General features: G+C 31.3%; 1 protein-coding gene across 4 annotated transcripts in view; it reads left to right on the top strand.

The window, feature by feature from the left end:
- Positions 1–24,017, top strand: part of scn5lab (sodium channel, voltage gated, type V-like, alpha b) — a 181,992-nt gene that overhangs the window by 143,258 nt on the left and 14,717 nt on the right. For all 4 annotated transcript variants that reach the window (XM_058765376.1, XM_058765379.1, XM_058765378.1 and 1 more), the window contains 4 exons: positions 3,847–3,967; positions 9,995–10,149; positions 15,710–15,883; positions 20,956–21,078. In XM_058765376.1, coding sequence (XP_058621359.1) covers positions 3,847–3,967; positions 9,995–10,149; positions 15,710–15,883; positions 20,956–21,078 — 573 coding nt within the window. The remainder of the gene's footprint in view (positions 1–3,846; positions 3,968–9,994; positions 10,150–15,709; positions 15,884–20,955; positions 21,079–24,017) is intronic.

Here is a 24,017-nt window from a genome sequence, read left to right as displayed (position 1 = left end):
TCTCTGTACATCTCTATGTGTCTCAGAATGTCTCTGTGTGTTCGTGTGTGTCTCTGTACGTCTCTATCTGTCTCTGAGTGTATCTGTGTGTCTCTGAGTGTCTCTGTCTGTCTGTGTGTGTCTCTTGTTTGTCTCTGTGTGTCTCGGTGCATCTCTGTGTATCTGGTGATTCTTCAGAGAAGACCCGAGCTCATTCTGAGAAACGCTAATAGTTCAGACTCTGATGACCCATAATTTGCCAGAATTAGATGCATTTGTTCTTTTGCTCACTTGCACATTGCTCTACTTTTTTTGTGCCAGGTGTGATTCTCAGTTTGGACTTTGTGATGATTTAGACATTTATATGATTACATCACCTGCATATTGCATCAGAGAAACTAGGGCTACACGATTAATCAAAAAAGTAGTAGTATTACTATTTTATAGCCATATTGATATACAGTATAATAACAAACGTTTTGCCAAATTGTGCAACCCTACATTTTTTTTTTTTGCATTTTAAGTCGCATTCGCAGCTTTTATAAAAAAAAGTGCAATTCGATTTTTTCCCCAAACCATACAACCCTAATAGAAACCGCATGACAATGTTTTCAGCTTGTGTTCATCAGTACTGCTCAGACAGACAGACGACAGTCACTCAGACAGATCGGATCTCAGGTTTGTCCGGTAACAACGCGGTATGGATGTGTCCTACATCCTGGCTCTAATCGCATCATGTGATTCGATTGTGTTATTGATGTGTTTCTGTGTGACTGACGGACGTCTGCTCTCGGCAGGTGGAAGTGAAGTGTTGGGATTCGGTTTTTATTGATGCTCGTTCGCCTCAGTCTCTGTTGAATCAGCACGAATAGACGGCCGCTCCGCTGATGGCACTCAAACGGCTCTGATTTCATTAGATTCCAGCACCGAATGCCACATCCAGGCTCTCGTAGCCCTGCGGGAGGTTATTTATAGGGCTTTTGTGGCCGGTTTGCAGCGCTGGGATTCCTCACACGCCGGCGAGAACCACATGCAAACTTGAGTTTGTGTGCAAGACAAACAAAGCTGCACACTAATGGGCCGTCACGCTTTCTGACACGGACAAAACGCAGCGATATTGATGATGTAATGCTGAGCTCATTACCTGTTTACTGAGTACTCAGAAAAAAACAGATCGTATTTCACTTCAATCTCATCAGATCATACAATAGCAGTGAAAAAACAGCCCTGAAGCGTCAGTAATTGGAGTAAAGGTTGTGTTTATTGTCAGATGTCTGAATGATATAGGAAACGCTGATAAGTCTGTGTGTTTAAGGATTGCTGGTTGGATGTTAAAATCTGATGTTAAGAGAGAATGGAAACTAAATTAGGTTAAACTGATACGGTCAGGCCAATATCACATATCTGCTTTTGCCTTCTTCTGTTCTTCACTTTTTTTTTTTGGGGGGGGGAAAAAAAGCCTGGAAATGCCCAGAGCTGCAATTCCCAGAAGATTGCATGCCTAAATAGATTGCAGAGAAAAACCAGGTCGTATTCCACCTTAAAATCAAGATAAAAATGTTGCATTAATATTTTATTTGGCACAAATAAAAAGAAGCCTTTTTAATGACCATTCATGTTTTGTTGCATTGCAAAATTATTTTCATGACACCTAGCATACTTTTCACAATTAACACTAAAAAATGTAGTTAAATATTAAAAAAAAAAAAAAAAAAATTTATTTAGCTGAAATTAAAATGTGTAAATTATTTCAAGATGCGTTTTATTTTGCATAAAGAATCCTTATTGAATTGAATTGCATGACAACCAAAACAACCAAAAATGATCTAAATTAGTGTTTTTTCTGTTTGTTTTTCCCCCTAAAAAAGTTAATAAATTATTTTTTTATAGTAAACATTTGACAGCCCTAGTATTCTGAGTATCAAAGCAAATAAAGTAAATAAAGAAGTATGAATTTGGCAGGAAAATGTGCTGAATTATCATGAAAATAATTTAAACAGGCAATATACATTCATTTATTTTATACACATACAAATATTTAGTTATTTATTTGCTATTTTTATGTTATAGGCCTACTAATATTTATTTTATACTAATATTTATTTTATTTTAATTTCCTGGACATGCTCGATCAATATCTTTGTTTCATTTTCCTTGAAGGGAAGACATTTTAAATGCATATTCTTTGTCAGTGTTTAGAAGTAACTAGCATGTAAACCTTGCAGTCTAATAGACATGAACTACAAGCCACAAAACGCCTGTTTTACTTTCACAGGTCTGTAATGTTTGTTCCTGCGTCTCATATTCTTCCAGTTGTTTCTCTTGTGTGGAACAATAGAGCAATCATTGTGTGGTCTTTTTAACGTCCTGTGGAAGCCGTGGGCCGGTCTGGTGTTAAATTTCATTGGACACCCACATCACACACACACACACACACACACACACTCAGCGCTCCACTTAGCATGAGCTTCCTCTCATTTGAAGAGACGTGATGATGGACTGAGTGTGTCACAGTTTGACAAGGAAACGAAAGTCACACCTGGAGACACGCTAACCTCTGAATACCAGAATAAATCACTGCCGTGCTGAACCGACTGGAATTACACACACACACACACACACAATGCTTTCAACACTCGTTACTTCTGACAAATTCTGCATTCAGAATATTAACCTCTGACCACACGACACACAATGTCTTTTGGACCGTCATTTTGAAGAATTAGATTTTGTATGTTTGTTTATTTCATATAGATACTAATACTAATTTACATAATGTATTCACAGGCTGTACATGTATTCATTTGTTTGTTTATGTATTTATTTTATTTATAGATATACTAAAATTTGTTTATTGTTTGTATAATATCTAATAATTTTAATATTTTTATAATTTTTATAATTAATAATTATTTTATAGTATTTAAATATAGATATTCTAATGCTAATATACATTTATATACGTTTATACACTAATATAAATACTAATACTAATTTACATTATAAACAATTATTAATTTATTTGTGTTTTATTTTGTTTTATTATTTATTTTATTTTGTATTATTATTATTATTATTATCAGTAGTAGTAGTAGTATTATAGGCATACTAATATACATTATTTATGTACATATGTGAATATATTTATTTTATTTGTTTATGTATTTAGTTTATTTATACATATACTAATACAATTGTTTATTATTTATTTAGTATGACTTATAATATTTGAATAATATTTATACATTATAATTATTTTATAACTTACTTATTCATAAAAGATATGCTAATACTAATTAACATTTACTGGTATACATAACATTTATTTTTACACATATATCATACATACACACACACACACACACACACACATATATGTGTGTGTGTGTGTGTGTGTAAAATAAATTATATATATATACTAATATTTATTTATTCATTTATTTAATTAATAAACACTAATACTAATACACATTATCTATTTGTTTATGTATTTATTTTATTTAGTTAAACTAGTACTAATATAAATTTATTTATATACACAAGCTGATATTCATTTATTTGTTTATTTATTTTTGTCATTTATGTAATATATCTATACTGAATATCTATACTGAATACTTTGCCTTTGTCTAGCTATGCTCATCCCTAAAATATTTAACTTAAACTTACTTGTGAGCAATTTTATTTTAGAAATTAATAAATCAAGCTAATCATCACTCAAATTTATTAATTTGTAAATCTGTCTGAATCACAATGTTTTGTTTTGTTTTTTGGATTATTTTAATCTCCAGGAGTCATAAGTGATTGGAAAGGTGAAACGTGTAATTTCATTGGTCAGGAGATCTGATTGGTTCTCTTGGTTTTCAGAGAGACGACACCAGCCTATCAGAGGGCAGCACGATCGACCTCAGGAAACCCGGCGAGGAGGAGGATGAATACTCAGAGACGGCCGAAGAGGCCATGGATCCGGAAAACTGCTTTCCTGACTGTACGTAATCACAACAGATTTAATTTATGATCAATAACAGCTTGATTCATTCACAAACCACACAGCACTAACCATGCAAAATTCACATTCATTTTCTCCATCATTTCCATCTTAACAATGAAAAAAATTGGCTAAAGAGCTCAGTAATGACATTTAATTACAGTAAAATATTTTGTTGTTCATTTTTGTTTGTATATATATATATATATATTTTCCCTGTTTACATTATTTTCATGATCAGTTAACACATTATCCCCAAATTCACAAACAAAAAAACATAAAGATAGATACTTTATAAATTTTAATTGATGCTAAATTAAAACATTTAATTACAAAAAAATTTTTGTTGTTGTTGTTGTTAATTTTTGTTTATATATATTTTTCTTGTTTACATTATTTTCATGATCAGTTAACACATTATCCCCAAATGCACATTACATTAATGCAAAACAAAACAAAACAAAACAAATGAAAAAACATAATGATAGATACTTTATTAATTTTAATTTATGCTAAATTAAAACATTTAATTACAAAAATCTTTCTGTTCTTAATTTTTATATTTATATGAATTATTTTCATTATAAATTGGTCTATTATCCTCCCAAATTCACATTACATTAATGCAAATATATAATATAATATAATATAATATAATATAATATAATATAATATAATATAATATAATATAATATAATATTAATTGTCTATTGTTAATTTTTTATGTTTGCATATATTTTGCATGTTTATTAAAAATTTTAATATTTATTCATTAGGATAAATAATTTACAAATTTTAATTCATGCTGGATATAGAACTTTTCTTGCACCTATGTCTTTTTCCAGATATGTTTTTGCTTTGAAAATGTAATATGTAATAATGAATTTCAGCTCTGGTAGAGTCGGTTGGTTCATGGATTTTTTTTTTTTTTTAAATCCTTATGGAGAAAATGCAAGTAAAAGTGTGAGACGTTTGCAGTCTGGTGTTTTCTGAGGACGGCCGCAGACGTCAGAGTCACGTGTGTCGGTCATGATCCTCCTGTTTACCCTCGTTTTGAAGTGGAGGTGATTTGATATAAAACATTAACCAGTGAACTGACATTTAAAAGGGCAATGGGGCATTAAATTGAATGTCTTGTGTCAGCAAAGATTTGAAAAGGCCTGTCAGAGATGAAATGGTCCTGTGTTAATTTGATGATGACTGACTCTCCATATTCAATGCATCGACAGCCGGTCCAATCAGATGCATCCCGACATGCTAAAAACCCTGAACCTGTGAGACGTCTGCTGCATTTGGACGTCGAGGGGAAGGGTATTTAATATAAATTTACACTAAATGAGGAAAGCTTTATGTTGCGCTTAAGCTTTAAGTTTGGTTTTACTCAGAGAAGTCAGAAAAAGTCAATTAAATATTACTACTATTTTGTGCTTTTGCACCTTGCTAAAATATTTTAGCACATTTTTAAGATATTATGTTTGCTAACATGTTTTTAGCATGAGTTAACACATTGTTAGAATCCTTTAGCGCATTGCTAACATGTGTATAGCTTGAATGAGCATGTTTTAGCATGATTTTGCACATTGCTAGCATATTTCAGCATGTTACTAGCATGTTTTAGCATGCTGCTAAAATTTATCATTTGTTGCAAGCATGATTTAACACGTTGTTAGCATGTTTTTAACATGATTTTGCACATTGTTAGCATTTTTAGCACATTACTAGCACGTTTTAGCATGCTGCTAAAATTTTGCATGTTTTGCTAGCATGATTTAACAAGTTTGTTAGCATGTTTCTAGCATGATTTAGCTCATTGCTATCCTCTAATAGCATGTTGCTAGCATGTTTTAGCAAGCTGTTAGAATTTAGCATGTTGCCAGCAGGATTTAGCAGATTGTTAACATCTTTTATCTTGTTGCTAGCATTTTTAGCATTCTATTAGAATTTAACATTGTAAACATGTTTTGTAGTACATTTTAACTATACTTTAACCATATTATATAGACAAAATTATGCATATTTTAAACATAAAATATGGGGAAGTCGTGGCCTAATGGTTGTGAGTTTGAGTCTTGGGCCGGCAGGGATTGTAGGTGGGGGGAGTGAATGTACAGCACTCTCTCCACCCTCAATACCACAACTGAGGTGCCCTTGAGCAAGGCACTGAACCCACAGCTACTCCCCGGGTGCCACAGCATAAATGGCTGCTCACTGCTCCGTGTGTGTGCACTTTGAATGGGTTAAATGTAGCGCACAAATTCTGAGTATGGGTCACCATACTTGGCCTTATGTCACGTCACTTTTAATTGATTTGTATCTTTTAGCGTGCTGTTAGAAAGATTTAGCATGCTGCTAGCATGATTTAAAATCTAAAGTTGTATTTAATATAAATTTAAACTATAATACATTTTCATGGAAACTGAAAATAACATGCAATTACAGTAGACAATTATTTTTAATTTAAATATGTGACCCTGGACCACAAAACCAATGTATACATCATCCGAAAGCTGAATAAATAAGCTTTGTATTGATGTATGGTTTGTTATGATTGGACAATATTTGGTCGAGATACCACTGTTTGAAAATCTGGAATCTGAGGGTCCAAATAAATCAAAATATTGAGAAAATCACCTTTAAAGTTGTTCAAATTAAGTTCTTAGCAATGCATATTACTAATCAAAAACGACGTTTTGATATATTTACAGTAGGAAATTTACAAAATATCTTCATGGAACATGATCTTTACTTAATATCCTAATGATTTTTGGCATAAAAGAAAAATGGATCATTTTGACCCATACAATGTATTTTTGACTATTGCTACAAATATACCCCAGCGACTTAAGACTGGTTTTGTGGTCCAGGGTCACATATATTCTTATTTCCATATTAATTACTCTTTTCAAAAATAGGCTAAAGTGTGCTTCATTTTCACAAGGGTGTCTTTATGTTCTGTGTAATTGCTCTGTTAAGTAATAGTTTGTTCTGAGAAATGCTCAACATCTGTCATACAGTGTGTAAGTGTGTGTGTGTGTGTGTGTGTGTGATGAAAACGTTACACAACCGTTTCTGTGTGCCTCAGATCTGCACTTTATAAGCTGTCGACTTCATTGCCATGCAATAGCAAACAATCAGATCTCTGCGCTGGGCGGCCCGTGAACGGCCGTCTGTTTGAAGGAGTGAATGATTTATGGCAAATGAGCTGCCATGTATTTCCTCGGATAATTCTCGCTCGCACATTTCAGCATTTCAGCGAGACGAGATCGGGTTTCTCACCTATAAATCGAATAATAACACACTTTCACATGACTGAATTGAATCAGTCAACAGCTCTCTGCTGGAGAAGTCAAAAGGGCAGATTCACACATTCGGAAGGGAAATACACTGAGGAGACAGGCTTTCCGATGCGTTTTTGCCTAAAAACTTTGCGTTAACAAGTGCATTGCATTAACACTTACTACTTAAAGAAGAAATCAATGCATGATGTATTAATGATTAAATGTATCATATTTTTCAGAATATAAGTTGTGTTGTGTGTGTTTATATTGATATATATCATGCAATTAATGTCAAGCACACAAAAAACATTTTGGATTTGTGCTGAATGAGAGAAGTGTGTGATCCCAAGTTTATTTGCATGATGCATTTTCCACATTCCACATTAAATAAATAATAAGAATAATAAATATAATGTTGTTTATAATGAATGCCCCTATAATATATGTTTGTTTTATACTTATATTTTTCATTCCTCTTCTGTTCTGAATACTGTTAAATTTAAAGGATTTGTAATAAAGTGAGAGGAAACTAAATTACTATATTTAAAAATAAATAAATAAATGTTTATAAACATTTTATTTTATTTACCAGTATTTAAATGTTTTTAATGCAACTTATGTTTTTTTTTTTTTTTCTCTCAACTTATTTTTCCAGAAAATAGGAAATTCTTTAAAGTTGAGTAACTTATTTGAATGTGAAGTTTGAGTTTAAATGTTCTTATTTGGAATTTCAATAGTATCCTTTGAAATTAAGATTGTGTAAAATTTGTATTTATGTAAAACCAAACTTACATAAATGATAAACATTGAAAAGAAGCATCATTCTTAAAGTAATACTCAACCAAAATAAAATTTAATAAAAATTAAAAATAAATAATAATAATAGTTTACTACTACTACTACTACTACTACTACTAATAATAATAATACAAATAATAATATTAAAAACAGGGAAATTAAAAACAATACTCAGCCAAACAGTGCTATTCAATGGTAAGAGCAGAGTGTATAGGAATAAAGGACAAATTAATCATCACAATTCTGAAGAAAATAAATAAAAAGGGGACGAGATATTTTCATGTAATGTTCTAACCTAATTCTTTTATAAATGTAATTTACTAATCAATTTGGAACGCCGCATTTTAATTGTAGAGTTTAATACTCAAACTCTAACCTTAACTATGAGCATTAGTTATAGTGACACACTTGGGAAACATGACTGTCTGTGGAGTCTGTGTTCACGGGATGTTCTCTGACAAATCAAATCTATGAAGAGGCGAATAAAGCAATGAAGTCACCAATAACTCCAGACTCTGAGCCCTTTTGATTTTGCTTTGATGGCTGTTAATTGCTTGATGAATGGTGATGCCCGGGTGCTAAAATGTCTGATGCCGCCAATGGAGAGCAGGAGCATCGGTACAAATTGAGTTGAGAGAACCCTGTTACCATAACCCTGTTATTAAGTTTACAGGCAATAAGTTAATTTAGAGGAGCTCAGATGCCAGTAATGGAGACGCTTTGACGACCATGCGAGGCTCAAATGGGATTTCATGGCAGGGACTCATTGTTACAGACGGCGGGCTTTCAGAGTGCCAGTGATACCGGCCGGGATTATGTCACATAAAAGCTGCGTCTCGAATGCAGAGACCGACAGATTAGCAAGACGAGGACCTTTTATGGCAGCTGAGCTCCATTTATAAGCCCAACGCTGACGATATCATTTATTTCTACTGATGTGTTTGTATTACACGCAGTAGAGCAGTTCTGCTATTGATCTCCACGTTCTCGCTGGAACTGCGTTTGTGATCTTTTGAAGTGTTTGGAAGCTCTTTGAAGTCTTTTGAAGTTGCGTTTTCATTTGATTTGAACAAAGAGGTTTTGAAAGTGGAAAAGTCAGCAAAATGAGTACCGTCGTCTCAATTATAGTCTGAATTACTTCTGTTCAACACATGAATAATCTATTAAATTATGAAAAATTATGTAGTTTGGCATGTTCTTTAATTTTGTTTTGTTTTAAATGTTTTTTTTTTTAAATGCTACACTGTAAAAAAAAAAACCATGATCTGAAAGTCATGGCAATTTACTGTAACTCATAAAAATAAGTTGAGCAATTTCATAATTTTATAATTTATATAACTTTATAATTTCAAGTTATATGAAACTGAACTTGACTTGAAGTTGGTTTAATGTAATTTAAGTTGAAATGACTTGTACAAACCTGTGTTTTTTAGTGTGGTGTAGTCAACCAGAAGTAGTTTATTGTCATGTAAAAAAAAAAACACCCAAAAGGAAATTATGTCATAGCATGGACATTTGTAGATACTCCCACAAAATTATTTAAAAAAAAATCATATTTATACAACATATATTTATGGTTTGATTGGTTTGAAAACTTGAATATTTTTAAATATTTTCTTTTTTAAAATATATTATTTAATATATAAAATATATTATTATTATTTATTCATTTTTTATTTAATTTTTTTTACTTTTTTATAATTTTATTTATTTACTTTACTTATTTTAAATTGTATTACTTTTTACTAGAATGGCACAGGGAGCCGGTATACATGACTTTGGAGTTATTCAGTCAGGACATTTGTTGAATATGGTATAAAAGTTTTTCAAAACTACAAGAAACTAAAATAAATATAAATTGTACATTTTAAAATATGTTTTCGTCATCTTGGAACTTTTGTTTCATTGAACCATTTATTAATCATTAAACGTTAATGTTTTTGTTTTCCAGTTTGTGTACGTCGCTTTCAGTGCTGTGAAATCAACACGTCCGAGGGTTTGGGTCGAGCCTGGTGGCGTCTGAGGAAGACGTGTTATCAGATAGTGGAACACAGCTGGTTTGAGACCTTCATCATCTTCATGATCCTCCTCAGCAGTGGAGCGCTGGTGAGCTTTAATCTGTCGTTTTTAGTTTGCACTGAATTTTAAAAACTTATTTTTTACAGTGCAGTCGCAGTAGTAGGATTTTTTACTTAAGCCAAGACACTACAGGTGAAAATTTAAACTTATAGAAATCACATACTTTCCCAGTTGATTAATCACAGTATATTAAGACAATTGTTTTGAATTAAACAAGTTCTGAAATGTTATGTTTACGCGAATGAGGTATTATCTAATTAATATGCACTAATTTGTATACATTTCCAGAGAATAAATATGAACACTGGATAAAGCCAGGTTCAACATTTTTGTTTGATTTTGTTGACATATTAGAGTTTAATGTTTTTATTGAGGGGATTTTGGATATCTATTTTCATCCCTCCATAAATCACAAAATGCTGTCAACAGCCAGAAAAAAATAAATTTTCCTCATGTTTTTTGGAATAAAGTGTTGTATAAAATGAGTTGAATGAAATATCAACAAACCTCTCAGTAAAAACCTTCAGAATATAGAGTGGAATAAAACTGTAAGTTTTGGTGTTTGCAAGTGCTGCTGAAGTGGAGGAAAAACCTTTTAAAGATATGTATTTTAATTTAAATCTACAGGCGCGAATAGATAAAGTGCAATAAAATAAACATTCAAAAGTGTGGACACTTAATAAAGAGTAAAACATAAAGAAATAGATAATCTAAGAATAAAAATTCATCATTCACTCATCCTAATGGTGGTCCAAGCTTGGGTTATTATAGGTCACTAAAACTAAAACCATAAAAAAATAAAGAAAAAAAGAAACATTAACTGAAATAAAATAAAATATAAAAAAATTACTTTATTTAAAATTTTTCTTATGTTATTTCAACTAGTTGCAACATTTCTCATTTTCAATCAGTTTAACTTGATGTACTAAAATAACTCCAATTTAAATAAAATTCCAAAAAACTAGTAAAAATAGTAAAAATGTCCAAAACAACTAAAACTAAAACTTTAACTAGAATCAAAATGAAAACAGGAAATAGGAACAATTTCAGAATATTAATAAAAACAATAATAATATCTCAATTGTACTGAATTATACTAACATAAACACTAACATGTGTATATTTTCTTTCCACTAGTCTGAAAGAAGAATCAAAATCAAAACTTTTGGAAGCAGAATCTCAAACTTGAGCAGTGCATGACGAAGCAATGTTTTTGCCTGTAGTGTCTCAGTAAAGACGTCTTACTCGAGTCTCAGCTTGCTTCACTGACCTTATGACAGCTTTGACTTCAAACCGAGCACAGAAGCTGTCTCTATCGGTGTGTGTTTGGCAGGAAGTGGCAGCTCACTTCCTGCTAGCTGGCCTGTGGCGGCCGATGGCCTGCTGACTGGTCAACTCCTCCGACTGGCGTCTCTTTGAGAGAGCTGTCAGACGCCAGCAAACACGCAGATGTCAGATGACACTAATCTACATCAACACGTGCCACGGGCTGTTAGCCGTGTTGTGAAATAATCACAGTCTTACTCATCCTTTCAAACAGCCGCTGTTAGTACTAAATTAACACCATTATTGATTTCTTGCCAGAGATTTTTGTGCTTTTTAGGGTTTATCAACACTGAAAATAGGACCAGAATGTGCTTTATTACAAGTAGTTATTGCTAGAAAAGTTTATATACTTGTATAACTGGGCCGCCTATCTTGGCCAGGACACTCCTGGAAAAGAGATTTTTAATCTCAGTGAGGTTCTCTCCTGGTTAAATAAAGGCAAACAAACAAACAAACAAACATATTTAGTAGTGATGTCAAACGATTAATCGTGATTAATCACATCCAAAATAAAAGCTTTTGTGTAGATAATATATGTGTGTGTACTGTGTATATTTATTATGTATATATAAAGATACACACATACAGCATATATTTAGAAAATATTTACATGTATTTACGTGTATATATTTATATTCAAATCAATATTTGAGCAAGTACATAACCAGCCAGTGTTCAAAACTTTAGCCTTACTTTAGCCCGATTCACAACGGTTAGCTTACAATAATGGTTTCTAATTTGAGTGGTACGGGTAGCTTTTTGCGGGAAATTCGAGCATGGCACTGCGGCATTACGTCACGTCTGTAAACATAAAGAAGTTGTCCCGGCTAGTAGGCTATAGCACGTGAGGATCCTGCAGGAGGCGGAACATTTATAGCCTTTTCTCACAGCAGCTGGAATTATTAAATGTATCATTTTGAAGGAGGATTGTAATCCAGAAAGGATTATGTGTTTATATGAAACACATGTGAATGAAATTAAATTATATTCCAGTTTTAAATATGCTTCTGATTACAGATAGCCTGGGATTACACAAGATTTGTTTTTTAAAGAAAACCAGTTCGAAGGAGCATAGTTTGCTTTTTGGGTTAAAAGAATTTCTTAATATGAAATTCGAATGGCATGACAATTAGATTTAAGACTGAACAGAAGTTGAAATCTACACGCTAAATCACACTATACTCATAGCCACGCAATGCTGATGTTATTAACATTAATAATTTGAGAATAAAGTATAACAGTAATAATAGTTTGCACGGTTTGATGTGATATGAGCTAACCGATCGTTTGATTTAATCACCATTGGTGACTGACAGACTGCCACACATTCACCTCAAAATATTAGATTCATCCGCGCTGGAACCGTGCCGGAACACAACCCCCACGCAAGGAAGATAATTCCACACAGAGCTGCAATTCCGGGTTTTCAAACAGAGATGGCGACAAAGAGGCAAAACTTACGGATTGCAGCTTTGAATATATATATATGCATGTGTGTGTATTTAAATATACATAATAAATATACACAGCACACACACATATATTATGTAAACAAAAACTTTTATTTTGGATGTGATTAATCGTGATTAATGTTACAGCACTAATATTTAGTAACACTTATAAGTAACTTATAAGTACTAATAAGTAACTTTCATAATTATTAATGCATCATTGAAAAATTATTATTGAATTGGATCATAATGTTTATTTGTAAATTAGATTGATTTTTTTGGGTCATAATTTTTATTAATTTAAAAAATTTATACTTTTATGCACCAAGGATGCATTAAATTGTTCAAAAGTGCTAGTACAGTCATTTATAATGCTACCAAAGCTTTCTATTTCAAATAAATGCTGCTCTTTTGAACTTTCTATTCATCTGTGAATCCTGAAAAATAAAATGTATCAGTTTCCACAAAACATTTTCAACATTGATAATAATCAGAAATGTTTCTTGAGCAGCAAATCAGCATATTAGAATGATTTCTGAAGATCATGTGACACTGAAGACTGGAGTAATGATGCTGAAAATTCAGCTTTGATCACAGAAATAAATTACATTTTAACATATATTCACATAGAAAACAGTTGTTTTAACTTAATAATATTTATTAACGTAATTATATTTCACATTTTTACTGTACTTTTGATCAAATAAATGCAGCCTTGTTGAGCAGAAGAGACTTCTGAATGTTAGTGTGCATATGTTTAAATTAAATGTATATGAACTACTAATGTTAAGCATGCTAAGTTATGTTTAACTCAACATGAAAGATTTTCACAATCTCTTTTACTTGTAATTTTTACCGCAGTCTGACATAAAAATGTACAGCGTGACCTTTTATATTTTAGTTATTGATCAGGTGGTGAAGAGTGTCTCTATGATAAAATATTACAAAGATAGATATTTGTTTTCTTTTATAATAACATGCACCGTTGAATCATGCACAATAAGACGAAGAACGTGTCAAATTGGTTTTGTGTCGACTGTAAGCATTACCAGTTGTGTCTTTGTGAGATTATGCATGACACAGAAAACGGTAAATGCCAGAGTGAAAAAATATATTCCCACTGCATAATATTATATAAGACTGTGCATTTCCTTAAAGATCAGAATCCTGCGTGTGTGAGTCACAGAGAGGGGCTAATGTCAGAGCTCTGTCTTACGGCCGGGTGCCAGGTGTGCGCCGACCGGCTGGTATTTTAGTGGCATTTACCAGCAGCTTCAGCAGGCAGCTGTTCTTTCAGACGTGCACTTGAATGATTACACATGAAAACAGAAAGTAAGCAGAAAATGAGAAACAGCAGAGTCTGCAAAAAGCAGCGGCGAGTCCGGCAGACGCAGATGTTCGGCTGGACATCGGTGCATGTATGTGCGGTAGAGTAGAACCGCTCCGACAAAGAGTCTGGACACTTAATAACGAGGAAATAGATCATCCAAGAATGAAAATTCATCATTTACTCATCCTAATGGTGGTCCAAACAAGGGTTATTATTATAGTTAACTAACCATAAAATTTTTATTTTTTTTTAAAATTACATTTTCTGTTATTTGAAATAAAAGAAACGTTAACCGAACTAAAAAAAAGAAAAGAAAAAAATAAGAAATTAAAATTATTTTATTTCAGCTGCCAAGGCAACATTTCTCATTTCCATTTAGTTTAACTAAAATAACTCAAATTGAAATCAAAATGAATAAAAACTCTATATAGACATATTAAAATGACTAGTAAAAATGGCACACAAAAAAACACATTGCTAAAACTAGAGTTAAAATGAAAACGGAAAATATAAAAATGAAATTAATTAAAAATATAAAAACTATATTAGTATTACAATTATATTCATATATATTCAGTTATACTGTACCAAAATAACACCACGGTTATCATAGTTAACTGAAATTAAAACCATAAAGCCTTAAAAAAAACTGTTACTTGAAATAATTAAATGTTAACTGAAATAAAATAAAATATAAAAAACTTATTTAAAAAATATTTTTAAAAACTATTAAAATTGGCAAAAAACTAAACAAAAAAACAACTACATTACTAAAACTTTAACTAGAATTAAAGTGAAAGCAGAAGATATAAAAATAAAATATAGAATATATCTCAGTTATACTGTACTAAAATAACAGTGAACCAAACCAGGGTTATTATAGTTAACAAAAATTAAAACCATTTCTTGATATGTTTATTGAAATAAAATAAAATCATTCTTCATTTTCATTTAATGTTTTTTTTTCATATAGTTTTCAGATGCAACATTTCTCATTTTGAAGTAGTTTAACTTGATGTACAAAAATAACTAAAACTAAAGTAAAAATCTGCAAAAAAAACAAAAAACTGTATAGACATATTTTTAAAAATAAACAAAATTAAAATGAGAAATGTTCATTTGGTGCTATTAGCCAATAATGTTTGTTGTAGTATAAGTAATTTAGTTTTTTTTTTAAGTTTAAGGTTTAGTTTACCCTGATAATAGTATCTCAGTGATACTAAAACAGCAATGCTCCAAACCCAAATGATTTACTTTCTTTATAAAATGGCACATTACAATGTCATTAATCTAAACATCACTTTAATAAAACATTCATGCTGCTTTTTCATCATATTTCTGTAGGTTGTCCCAGTCTTCATTCAGTTTCACTGTCAAATGTGTTAATAAGATGAATGTGACACAGATGAGCGAATGAAGCGCTGAAGGTCTTCTGTACGTCTGGTTTAACTCGCTGCTTCTTCTGCGTCTCTGTTGAAAGGCATTTGAAGACATTTACATTGAACAAAGGAAAGTGGTCAAAGTGGTGCTTGAATACGCAGACAAGATCTTCACCTACATCTTCATCTTGGAAATGGGTCTGAAGTGGATCGCCTACGGTTTCAGGAAATACTTCACCAACTACTGGTGCTGGCTGGACTTTCTCATTGTGGATGTAAGTGCATCAATTTACCTTCCCAGCGTCTGATTGCAAAGTGCAGTGGATGAATAACAGCAGAAGTGCTTTATTATAAAACATTTAAAATCTCAGGAAGATTGAATGAGCTCGGTTTAAAGAGAGCAACTTTTCTATTGTTTAATAATCAAATCGGCTGTGGTTCAGCTTTCCAGCACTTCATTAGTAACATTGCAAGATGATTATCGTGTTGTTTTGCTTTTGTTTGAGCTCCAGATTCAGTCCAGTGATACAGTGCTGTTTGTTTTGGCCTGATATTTCAGTATTTGTAAGTTTATATGTGTGCACATACTGTATTTGGGTTGATTCTGATAACCTATACTGAAAAATAATGCTGTAGGATTTCCTTTAAACATTTTCACTTAGAAATTGCTAGTAAATTTCATAATCACATAGAAACGGCAACACGCACTGAATTTGACATGCAATTTTGATTTAGAAAACCGAAATAGTTATTTCTTGTAAAATAAAAATACTCCAGAAAACTATTTGATCATTTTTAATGTTTATATAAGTTCATAGCATGTTAATTTCATAGGTTGATTTTGACATTTGGAATAAATTATATTAGTACTTTTAATGCGTTTACCCTCTGAAGCTGGTTGGTCATTTTTGATTGAATTTTTTGGTTTTGGTTTTGTTTAGGACTTGTTAAGGATTTTGGCGCTTGCTGTGTGAACACATTAAAAACAAAAACTAACAAACAAACAGACACATGGACATAATTCAAAAAGGTCCTAAAAAAATAATCCAAAACAAATAAAAATAAATAAAAATTTATAAATACATAAAAATATAAATTTGGAATATACATTTATTCGATTTTTTTTTTTTTTTTCTCTCAGTTTTAGAGCAAATCATGTTTTGGTAAATATACACTGCCGCTCAAAAGTTTCTTCTGCTCATCAAGGCTGTATCTATTTGATCAAAAATAGGGATAAAAACCTGTTATTTTGTGAAATATTATTGCAACTTAAAATAACAGTTTTCTATTTTAATATACTTTAAAATATAATTTATTTCTGTAACGCAGCTCTGAATTTTTAGCATCATTACTCCAGTCTTCAGTGTCGCATGATCCTTCAGAAGTCACTCTAATATGCTGATTTATAATCAATGTTGGAAACCGTTGTGCTGCTTCATATTTTTTGGGGGGACCTGTGATTAAAAAAACAAACAAATTTTTATAGAATTCTCTGATTAATACAAAGTTAAAAAGAACAGCATTTATTTAAAAAAGAAATTTTGTGTTACAATATACAATGCTCTTCAAAAGTTTGGGGTCGAGACATTATTATTATTATTTTTTTTTAAAGAAATTAATACTTTTATTCAGGAGAAATGTGTTAAATGCATAAAAAGTCATAGTAAAGTCTTATATTGTTAGAAAAGATTTCTATTTTGAACAAATGCTGCTCTTTGTGTCCATCAAAGAATCAAAGAAATAAGTATCACATGTTCCAAAAAACAATATGAAGCAGCACAACATTTTCAACAGCATATTATTATGATTTCTGAAGGATCATGTGACACTGAAGACTGGAGTAATGATGCTGAAAATTCAGCGCTGCATCACGGAAATAAATTCTATTTTAAAGTATATTAAAATAGGAAACCAATATTAGAAATTGCAATAAGATTTCACAATATTACTGTTTTTTCTGTATTTTTGATCAAATAAATACAGCCTTGATGAGCAGAAGAGACTCCCTTAAAAAACGTAAAAAATCTTACTGATCCCAAACTTTTGAGCGGCAGTGTATATGCCATATTAATTTTGTGTGTGTGTGTGTATTTCGTAAGATTTACAACAGTTTGTTTCATTTTCCGGTATTATTTTCTATGTTCAAAAAGTATTAACAGGAAATAAATGGATCATAACTATTCCATTAATATAACTTAGTACCATAAATCCCCTAAAAAACACATCAAAAACACACTCATCACACCAGAGGGTTAAATGGGCGTAAATGCATTTCTATTGACATTGATTTCTAAAAAAATATATGTGATGTTTTTTTTGTTTGTTTTTTGAAATAGAGACAGACACAATAATCCAATAGATACAATCTCAATTATTAGATAATTATGAAATTTTGTCCAAAAAAGTATAGTTATCTAAACATGACAAATGTATGTGGATATGTAGAACTATGTACAAATATTAATGGGATCATGTTAGCAGGCCATAATTATTTTATTTTTCCTCATTAGTCTAGTTTTCTAAGCATACACACTATATTTGTGGTAGAGCATTCATCTATTCATCAGTTAAAAATGTCATTTGACCGAAGAGCCGAAACAAGCACGACTGCATCGCTGTACAGACTCTACTTGTGTACATGAAATGATTATTATTTGTGTGGCTCCATTCAGTGAGAATAAAAGAGAGGGTGAGGAGAGCTGTGAATTCAGAACTACAGTAAATTGTAAAGTTGTGATGTGAAAGGTGGAGTGTGTAATTATTTTTGATGTTGAAATCTGTTTGCTGATGCAAGTGTTGCTGAAATTACACACTTCACCTCCACCTTCACTGCAGCATGAAGTACTGATCAAATACACCACTGTATTTGAGTCTCTTCAGATTAGATTTTTCACATTATGCGGTTTGTTGACACTTGATGAGAATATGTGCCTAAAATTCCTCTTTTAAGCACAGAGGGGTGTTTAATTCCTGAAGCTCAAACAACGGCAGGGTCATTGGTTCGATTTCTAGGAAATGCGTGAAAAACAATGTATGCCTTTAAAAATGCAATGGATGTAGGTCGCTTTGGATAGAAGTGTCTGACAAATGCATTCATGTAATATAATGTATTTAATTTAAATCTCAGAAAGTTTGCTTCATAAATGAGCACATTAGAAATAGCATTTAAATCATGTGATTTAATTTATATAAATTAAACAAGGACTCATCTATAATGAACTAATAATATTATAAGCACAATATATATACTGTATATATATATATATATATATATATATATATATATTAAGTAATAGTGAAAGATTCTCAGAAGATTTTGTCCTATTGGAATAATATGAAATTGATAAAACTTTAATATTTAGAATAAATTGCATCAAGTACTGTACTTTTAGTTTTAACTGTAAGTTTTTCTTTGACGTCTAAAAGTTTTTGTTTTTTAAAGATTGACTGGATCATGAACACAACAATCCCAATTTGATTAATATTAATAATATGAAATTTGTGAGATTTCAATATTTACATAATCATTTACTGTAGATCAAGTACTTTCAAAGCTGTTAAATGTAAAAGAAATGCATTTTTAAATTTCATTTGTAGTGAACTCATATTTTGACAAAATATTTTAATGCTTTTTTTTAATGAATAGTGAAAGATTCTATGAGATTTTAATACTGAGAAAAGTACTTTTAAAGCTGCTAAATGCACATTGGATGAATTTGCTTTGACTTTGAAATAGTTTTTTAATTTTCTTAAAATTGACAATGGACAAAACAGTCCCATTTGATTAATATGAATGATATACTTTTTTCATTTTAATGTTCATAATAAATTAGATTAAGTATTTTTTTAAAAGCTTTTTTTTTTAAATGTACATTAAATGCATTGCTTTGACTTTTAAATAGTTTTTTTGTTCAAGATTATATTTCTAAAGATTGACTGGAACATTGAAAAAATTTTATCAATTAAAAAAATATGAAATTTGAGATTTCAATCTTTATAATTAATGAGATTAAGTACTTTTAAAGCTAAATGCACATGAAATGCATTTACTTTGACAAAGACAGACTGCAACATGGACAAAACAATCCCATGTGATTAATATGAATAATATGAATATAGCAGTATTTTTCAGATATTTTATTTTTATATTTTATTTCAGAGATTTTATTTGTATGTTTTTATAGTATTTATATTTAAAAAATGTTTTTTTTTTATTTAAAATTTCTATAATAATAAATTATATTTAATATAGTTTAGCGCTTGTTATAATATTCATGAAATATTATATCAAGTACTTTTAAAATTGTTTAATGCATATGAAATGCATTTACGTTAGCATTGTAATAGTTTTTTTGATTTCTAATGATTGACTGCATGGACAAAATCAAATTTGATTAATATGAGTAATATTATGAGATTTTAATATTTATAATAAATAAGATCAATTACTTTTAAAGCTATTAAATGCACATGAAACGCTTTTAATTAATTTTTTTATTATTATTAATTTTTTTTTTTTTTTTACTTTTTTAAAATTTCAAAAGACTACAAAAGAGGATTAGGGCCAAGCAATAAAAAATAATAATAATTAAACCATCTCGAGATTAAAGTAATTAAATTTTGAGAAAAAAACTCGTTAAATTTCGAGAAAAAAGTCTAAATAAAATGTTGAGAATAAACGCGTTAAATTATGAGAAAAAAAGTAGTTAAATTTAGAGAAAAACAAATTTTTCTTGAAATTTAACGACTTTAATCTCAAGATGGTTTCATTTTTTTTTTTTGTTATTGCTTGGCCCTTATCCTCTTCCTTAAAAGACTGATTGGAACATGAATACGAAAATCCCAATTGAACAATATGAATGCTATGAATTTAACGCGAAACTCATGGAAACTAAACGAGCTATAATTCGCTTCATGCAGGTGTCAGTGATTGGTCTGGTGGCACGTGCGGTCAATTATGACCAGATTGGCTCCATGCGGGTTCTGCGGACGCTCCGGGCACTGCGGCCTCTCCGCGCCGTCTCTCGCTTTGCTGGGATGAGGGTAAGAGCCGCTCTGACCGGGGCCCGTCACCAAAGGCACCGTCTGAGTAGACTCAATAGACCTCTATGCCCTCTAAACCCCCCTTCAGTCCTTCACAGGTCACAGAGCAGTGATGAAACAACCACCAATGGCCCTTAAAACCACATTTTTCCTTAACAGGTCTCCAGAACCGGGTTTCCGTGATAATTAAGCCCTGTTTTTCCTCCTAGCGCCGCAGTTTTCCTCCTTAGCGGGTCTGATGTTATTTCTGTCCTAATGCTACGTTTCTATCTTCTCTTTCTCCTCGGCTCTCTGTCACTCATAGGTGTCTCTCGTAAGCCTGGTAGCAAACACGCTGGGCTACTCGGACTTTGCTGCCATCAAATCTCTCAGAACGCTCAGAGCCCTCAGACCGCTGAGAGCGCTGTCCCGGTTTGAAGGCATGAGGGTAAGACACACTCATCTCTGTCACATCTGTCATTCACTGCCCATTTCGCTCATTTCTTTTGCACAGAAACAGGAAGTCTCTGTATTTTTAAAGGGAGTTGACTGAGGAGAGAAAAAGCATCACGCATCTTCTCAAGTCTCTTCTTAAACCAGCCTGAGGTGGTTCTATGGTTGTATGCTCTTAAACATAAAGGGTTTTCACCATTTTTGGTTCCCCAAAGAACCTTTCAGTGAAAAGTTCTTAAAAGAAGAAGAACATTTTAAGCTGTTTTCCACTATAAACTCCTTTTGTTGAATGGAAAGGTTCCACATGCTTAAAAATAAAGGTGTTTTCGCAGTGATGCCAAAGAAGCATCTTTGGTTCCCCAAAGAACCTTTCTGTGAAAAGTTCTTAAAAAGAGGAACATTTTAAGTCTTTTTCCACTATAAAGTACTTTTGTTGAATGGAAAGTTTCCACATGCATAAAAATAAAGGTGTCTTTGCAGTGATGCCAGAAGCATTTTTGGTTCCCATAGAACCATTAGTGGAAACCATTATTTTCTTGGTGTGAAGAACATCTCAATGATCTGAAGAAACTTTTCTTTTTTTTTTTTTTTTTTGTAAAGAACCTGAAGAAGATTCAATGAATGGTATAGGTTCTTCCAACCAAAGATGGTTATTTTAAGAACTCACTCTTAAAAATAAAAGTTTCAGACAGGGGTTCTGTAGCGTTTCCGTAGAATAACTGTTTTTGGTTCCCTGAAGAACCCTGAGCTATCAGTTTTAAAAAGAACCATTATTTTCTTGTTGTGACAAACACTTTAATGATCTAAAGAACCCTTTTCCACTATAAAGAACCTGGAAAGATTCAATGTATGTCTAAGGTTCTTCATGGAACCATCAATACCAATAAAGAACCTTTATTTTTAACAATGTATTGGCATTGATGGTTCCATGAAGAACCTTTAACATCCATGGAAACTTTCCATTGCACAAAACGTTATTTATAGTGGAAACAGGTTCTATAGATTATTAAAATGTACTTCACACCAAGAAAATATGTTTTTTTTTAAAGAACTTACTCTTAAAAATAAAAGTTTCAGACGGGGGTTCTGTAGCGGTTCCATAGAAGTACCATTTTTGGTTCGCCAATGAACCTCTCAGTGAGTGATGAGTGATAAAAAATAATATTATTGGGTCTCTTAAGAACCTTTTTGGAACCTTTATTTTTAAGAGTGAAGAACCATTTTTGGTTCCTCAAAGAACCGTTAATAGAACCATTAATTTATTGGTGTGAAGAACATTTTAATGATCTAAAGAAGCTTTTTCCACTATAAAGAACCTGGAAAGATTCAATGGATGTTAAAGGTTCTTCATGGAACCAAAAGAAGCCAATAGAGAACCATTTTTCACCAATGAGCCTTTGAGTAATAATTTCTTAAAAAACATTTTCTTGGTGTGAAGAATGTTTTAATAATCGAAATAACATTTTTTCCACTATAAAGAACCTTTTGCTCCATTGAAAAGGTTCCATTGATGTTAAAGGTTCCTCATGTAACCAGTAGAAGCCTGTAAAGAACCTTTATCTTTAAGAGTTTGGCAGGTTTAAGATGGTCTCGCTCTGTTGACAAACATCCCAAACCCCCAAAGACCATCAAACCAGACACCTAACCACCTTAGACTGGTTTAAACAGGGTTACTGTCTGTCAGTCTGCTGTTAGATTGCTTGAATAGTTTAATAAAATCTCATTAGTAGAATATAAAGAAAATATCTGTGTTCTGAAATGATGTTGAGGTCATATTTCAGCCCCAAATCAAAATATCAAGCTTTGAGGGCATGTATTATTAATTATTATTATTATTATTATTATGGCAATTAATCACATTTTCACCCAAATTCAGTAATGGTTAAAAATATTATGTTAAATATATATATATTTAAGTGGTTAAGTGTTTATACATTATGATAGTATTTGTTATTGAGAGCTTTTAATTTATGCTAATATTAGTGCATTTTTTACCTTACAATGGGAATTTAATGAGAATTACAAATATATCAAATGAAATAAAAGACGATATACAAAAAACAATGCAACAAAAATCATAATGGTCCTTTAAAAAAGCTTAATTTTACATTAAACACTAAAATGTATTATTATTATTTTTTTGTATAATTATTATTATTATTTTAGTGTGACATGTGATTGGTCCCAGCAGACTGAAATCATGTTTTTGTTGGTGTTGATTTCTTTCTCTCATCAATCCGGCAGTAATTCCACTAACCCACAGCTAAACACCGTCCCTCTGTGCCATGTTTTTACAGCCTTAGCGCTTGTTTTAATAGCTGCTCCCATCTCTCTCATATTCTCAGTGCACTTTTGTTTAATCAAGTTTGATCCGTTTAATCTTCACGCAGTCTGATTCTGAAAGGTGACGTCTCATTTATCGCTGGAGGCTTTACAGGGGAAACGGGAAAGTCTGTGCAGTATTAGACAATGGGATTATTTGCTCATATAACCAATAAAATATTACAAAATTAATACAGTGACATTTTGAGTTGGTTTTTAATAAAATAATGAATAAAACTTATATCTAAATATAAATTTGTTATAATTAAAGTTATTACATTATGCAATGACAATTGCAGTAAATTTTTCATTGATTGATAATATTAAAATTCAAATAATATATATAACTAAAATGATTTGATTTGATTATATTATTTTAAAATAGTAAATAATGCAGTGGCATTATGAGTAGATTCACTGATGGATAATATTAAAATTAATAAAATAATAAATATAAGAATGAAATGTATAGTTAAATATAAGTTTATTATGATTAAAATATTGCATAATATTTTTCAATAATGGATCATATTAAAAATAGGAAATAAATATAATATTAAAATATATAACTAAATTTATATCATTAAAATATTACATAATACAGTGGTATTT

The sequence above is a fragment of the Onychostoma macrolepis genome, chromosome 24 (assembly GCF_012432095.1).
Source record: "Onychostoma macrolepis isolate SWU-2019 chromosome 24, ASM1243209v1, whole genome shotgun sequence".
Lineage (NCBI taxonomy): Eukaryota > Metazoa > Chordata > Actinopteri > Cypriniformes > Cyprinidae > Onychostoma > Onychostoma macrolepis.
Note: the sequence above shows the minus strand (reverse complement) of the source record. Positions and strands in the feature narration are given on the sequence as shown.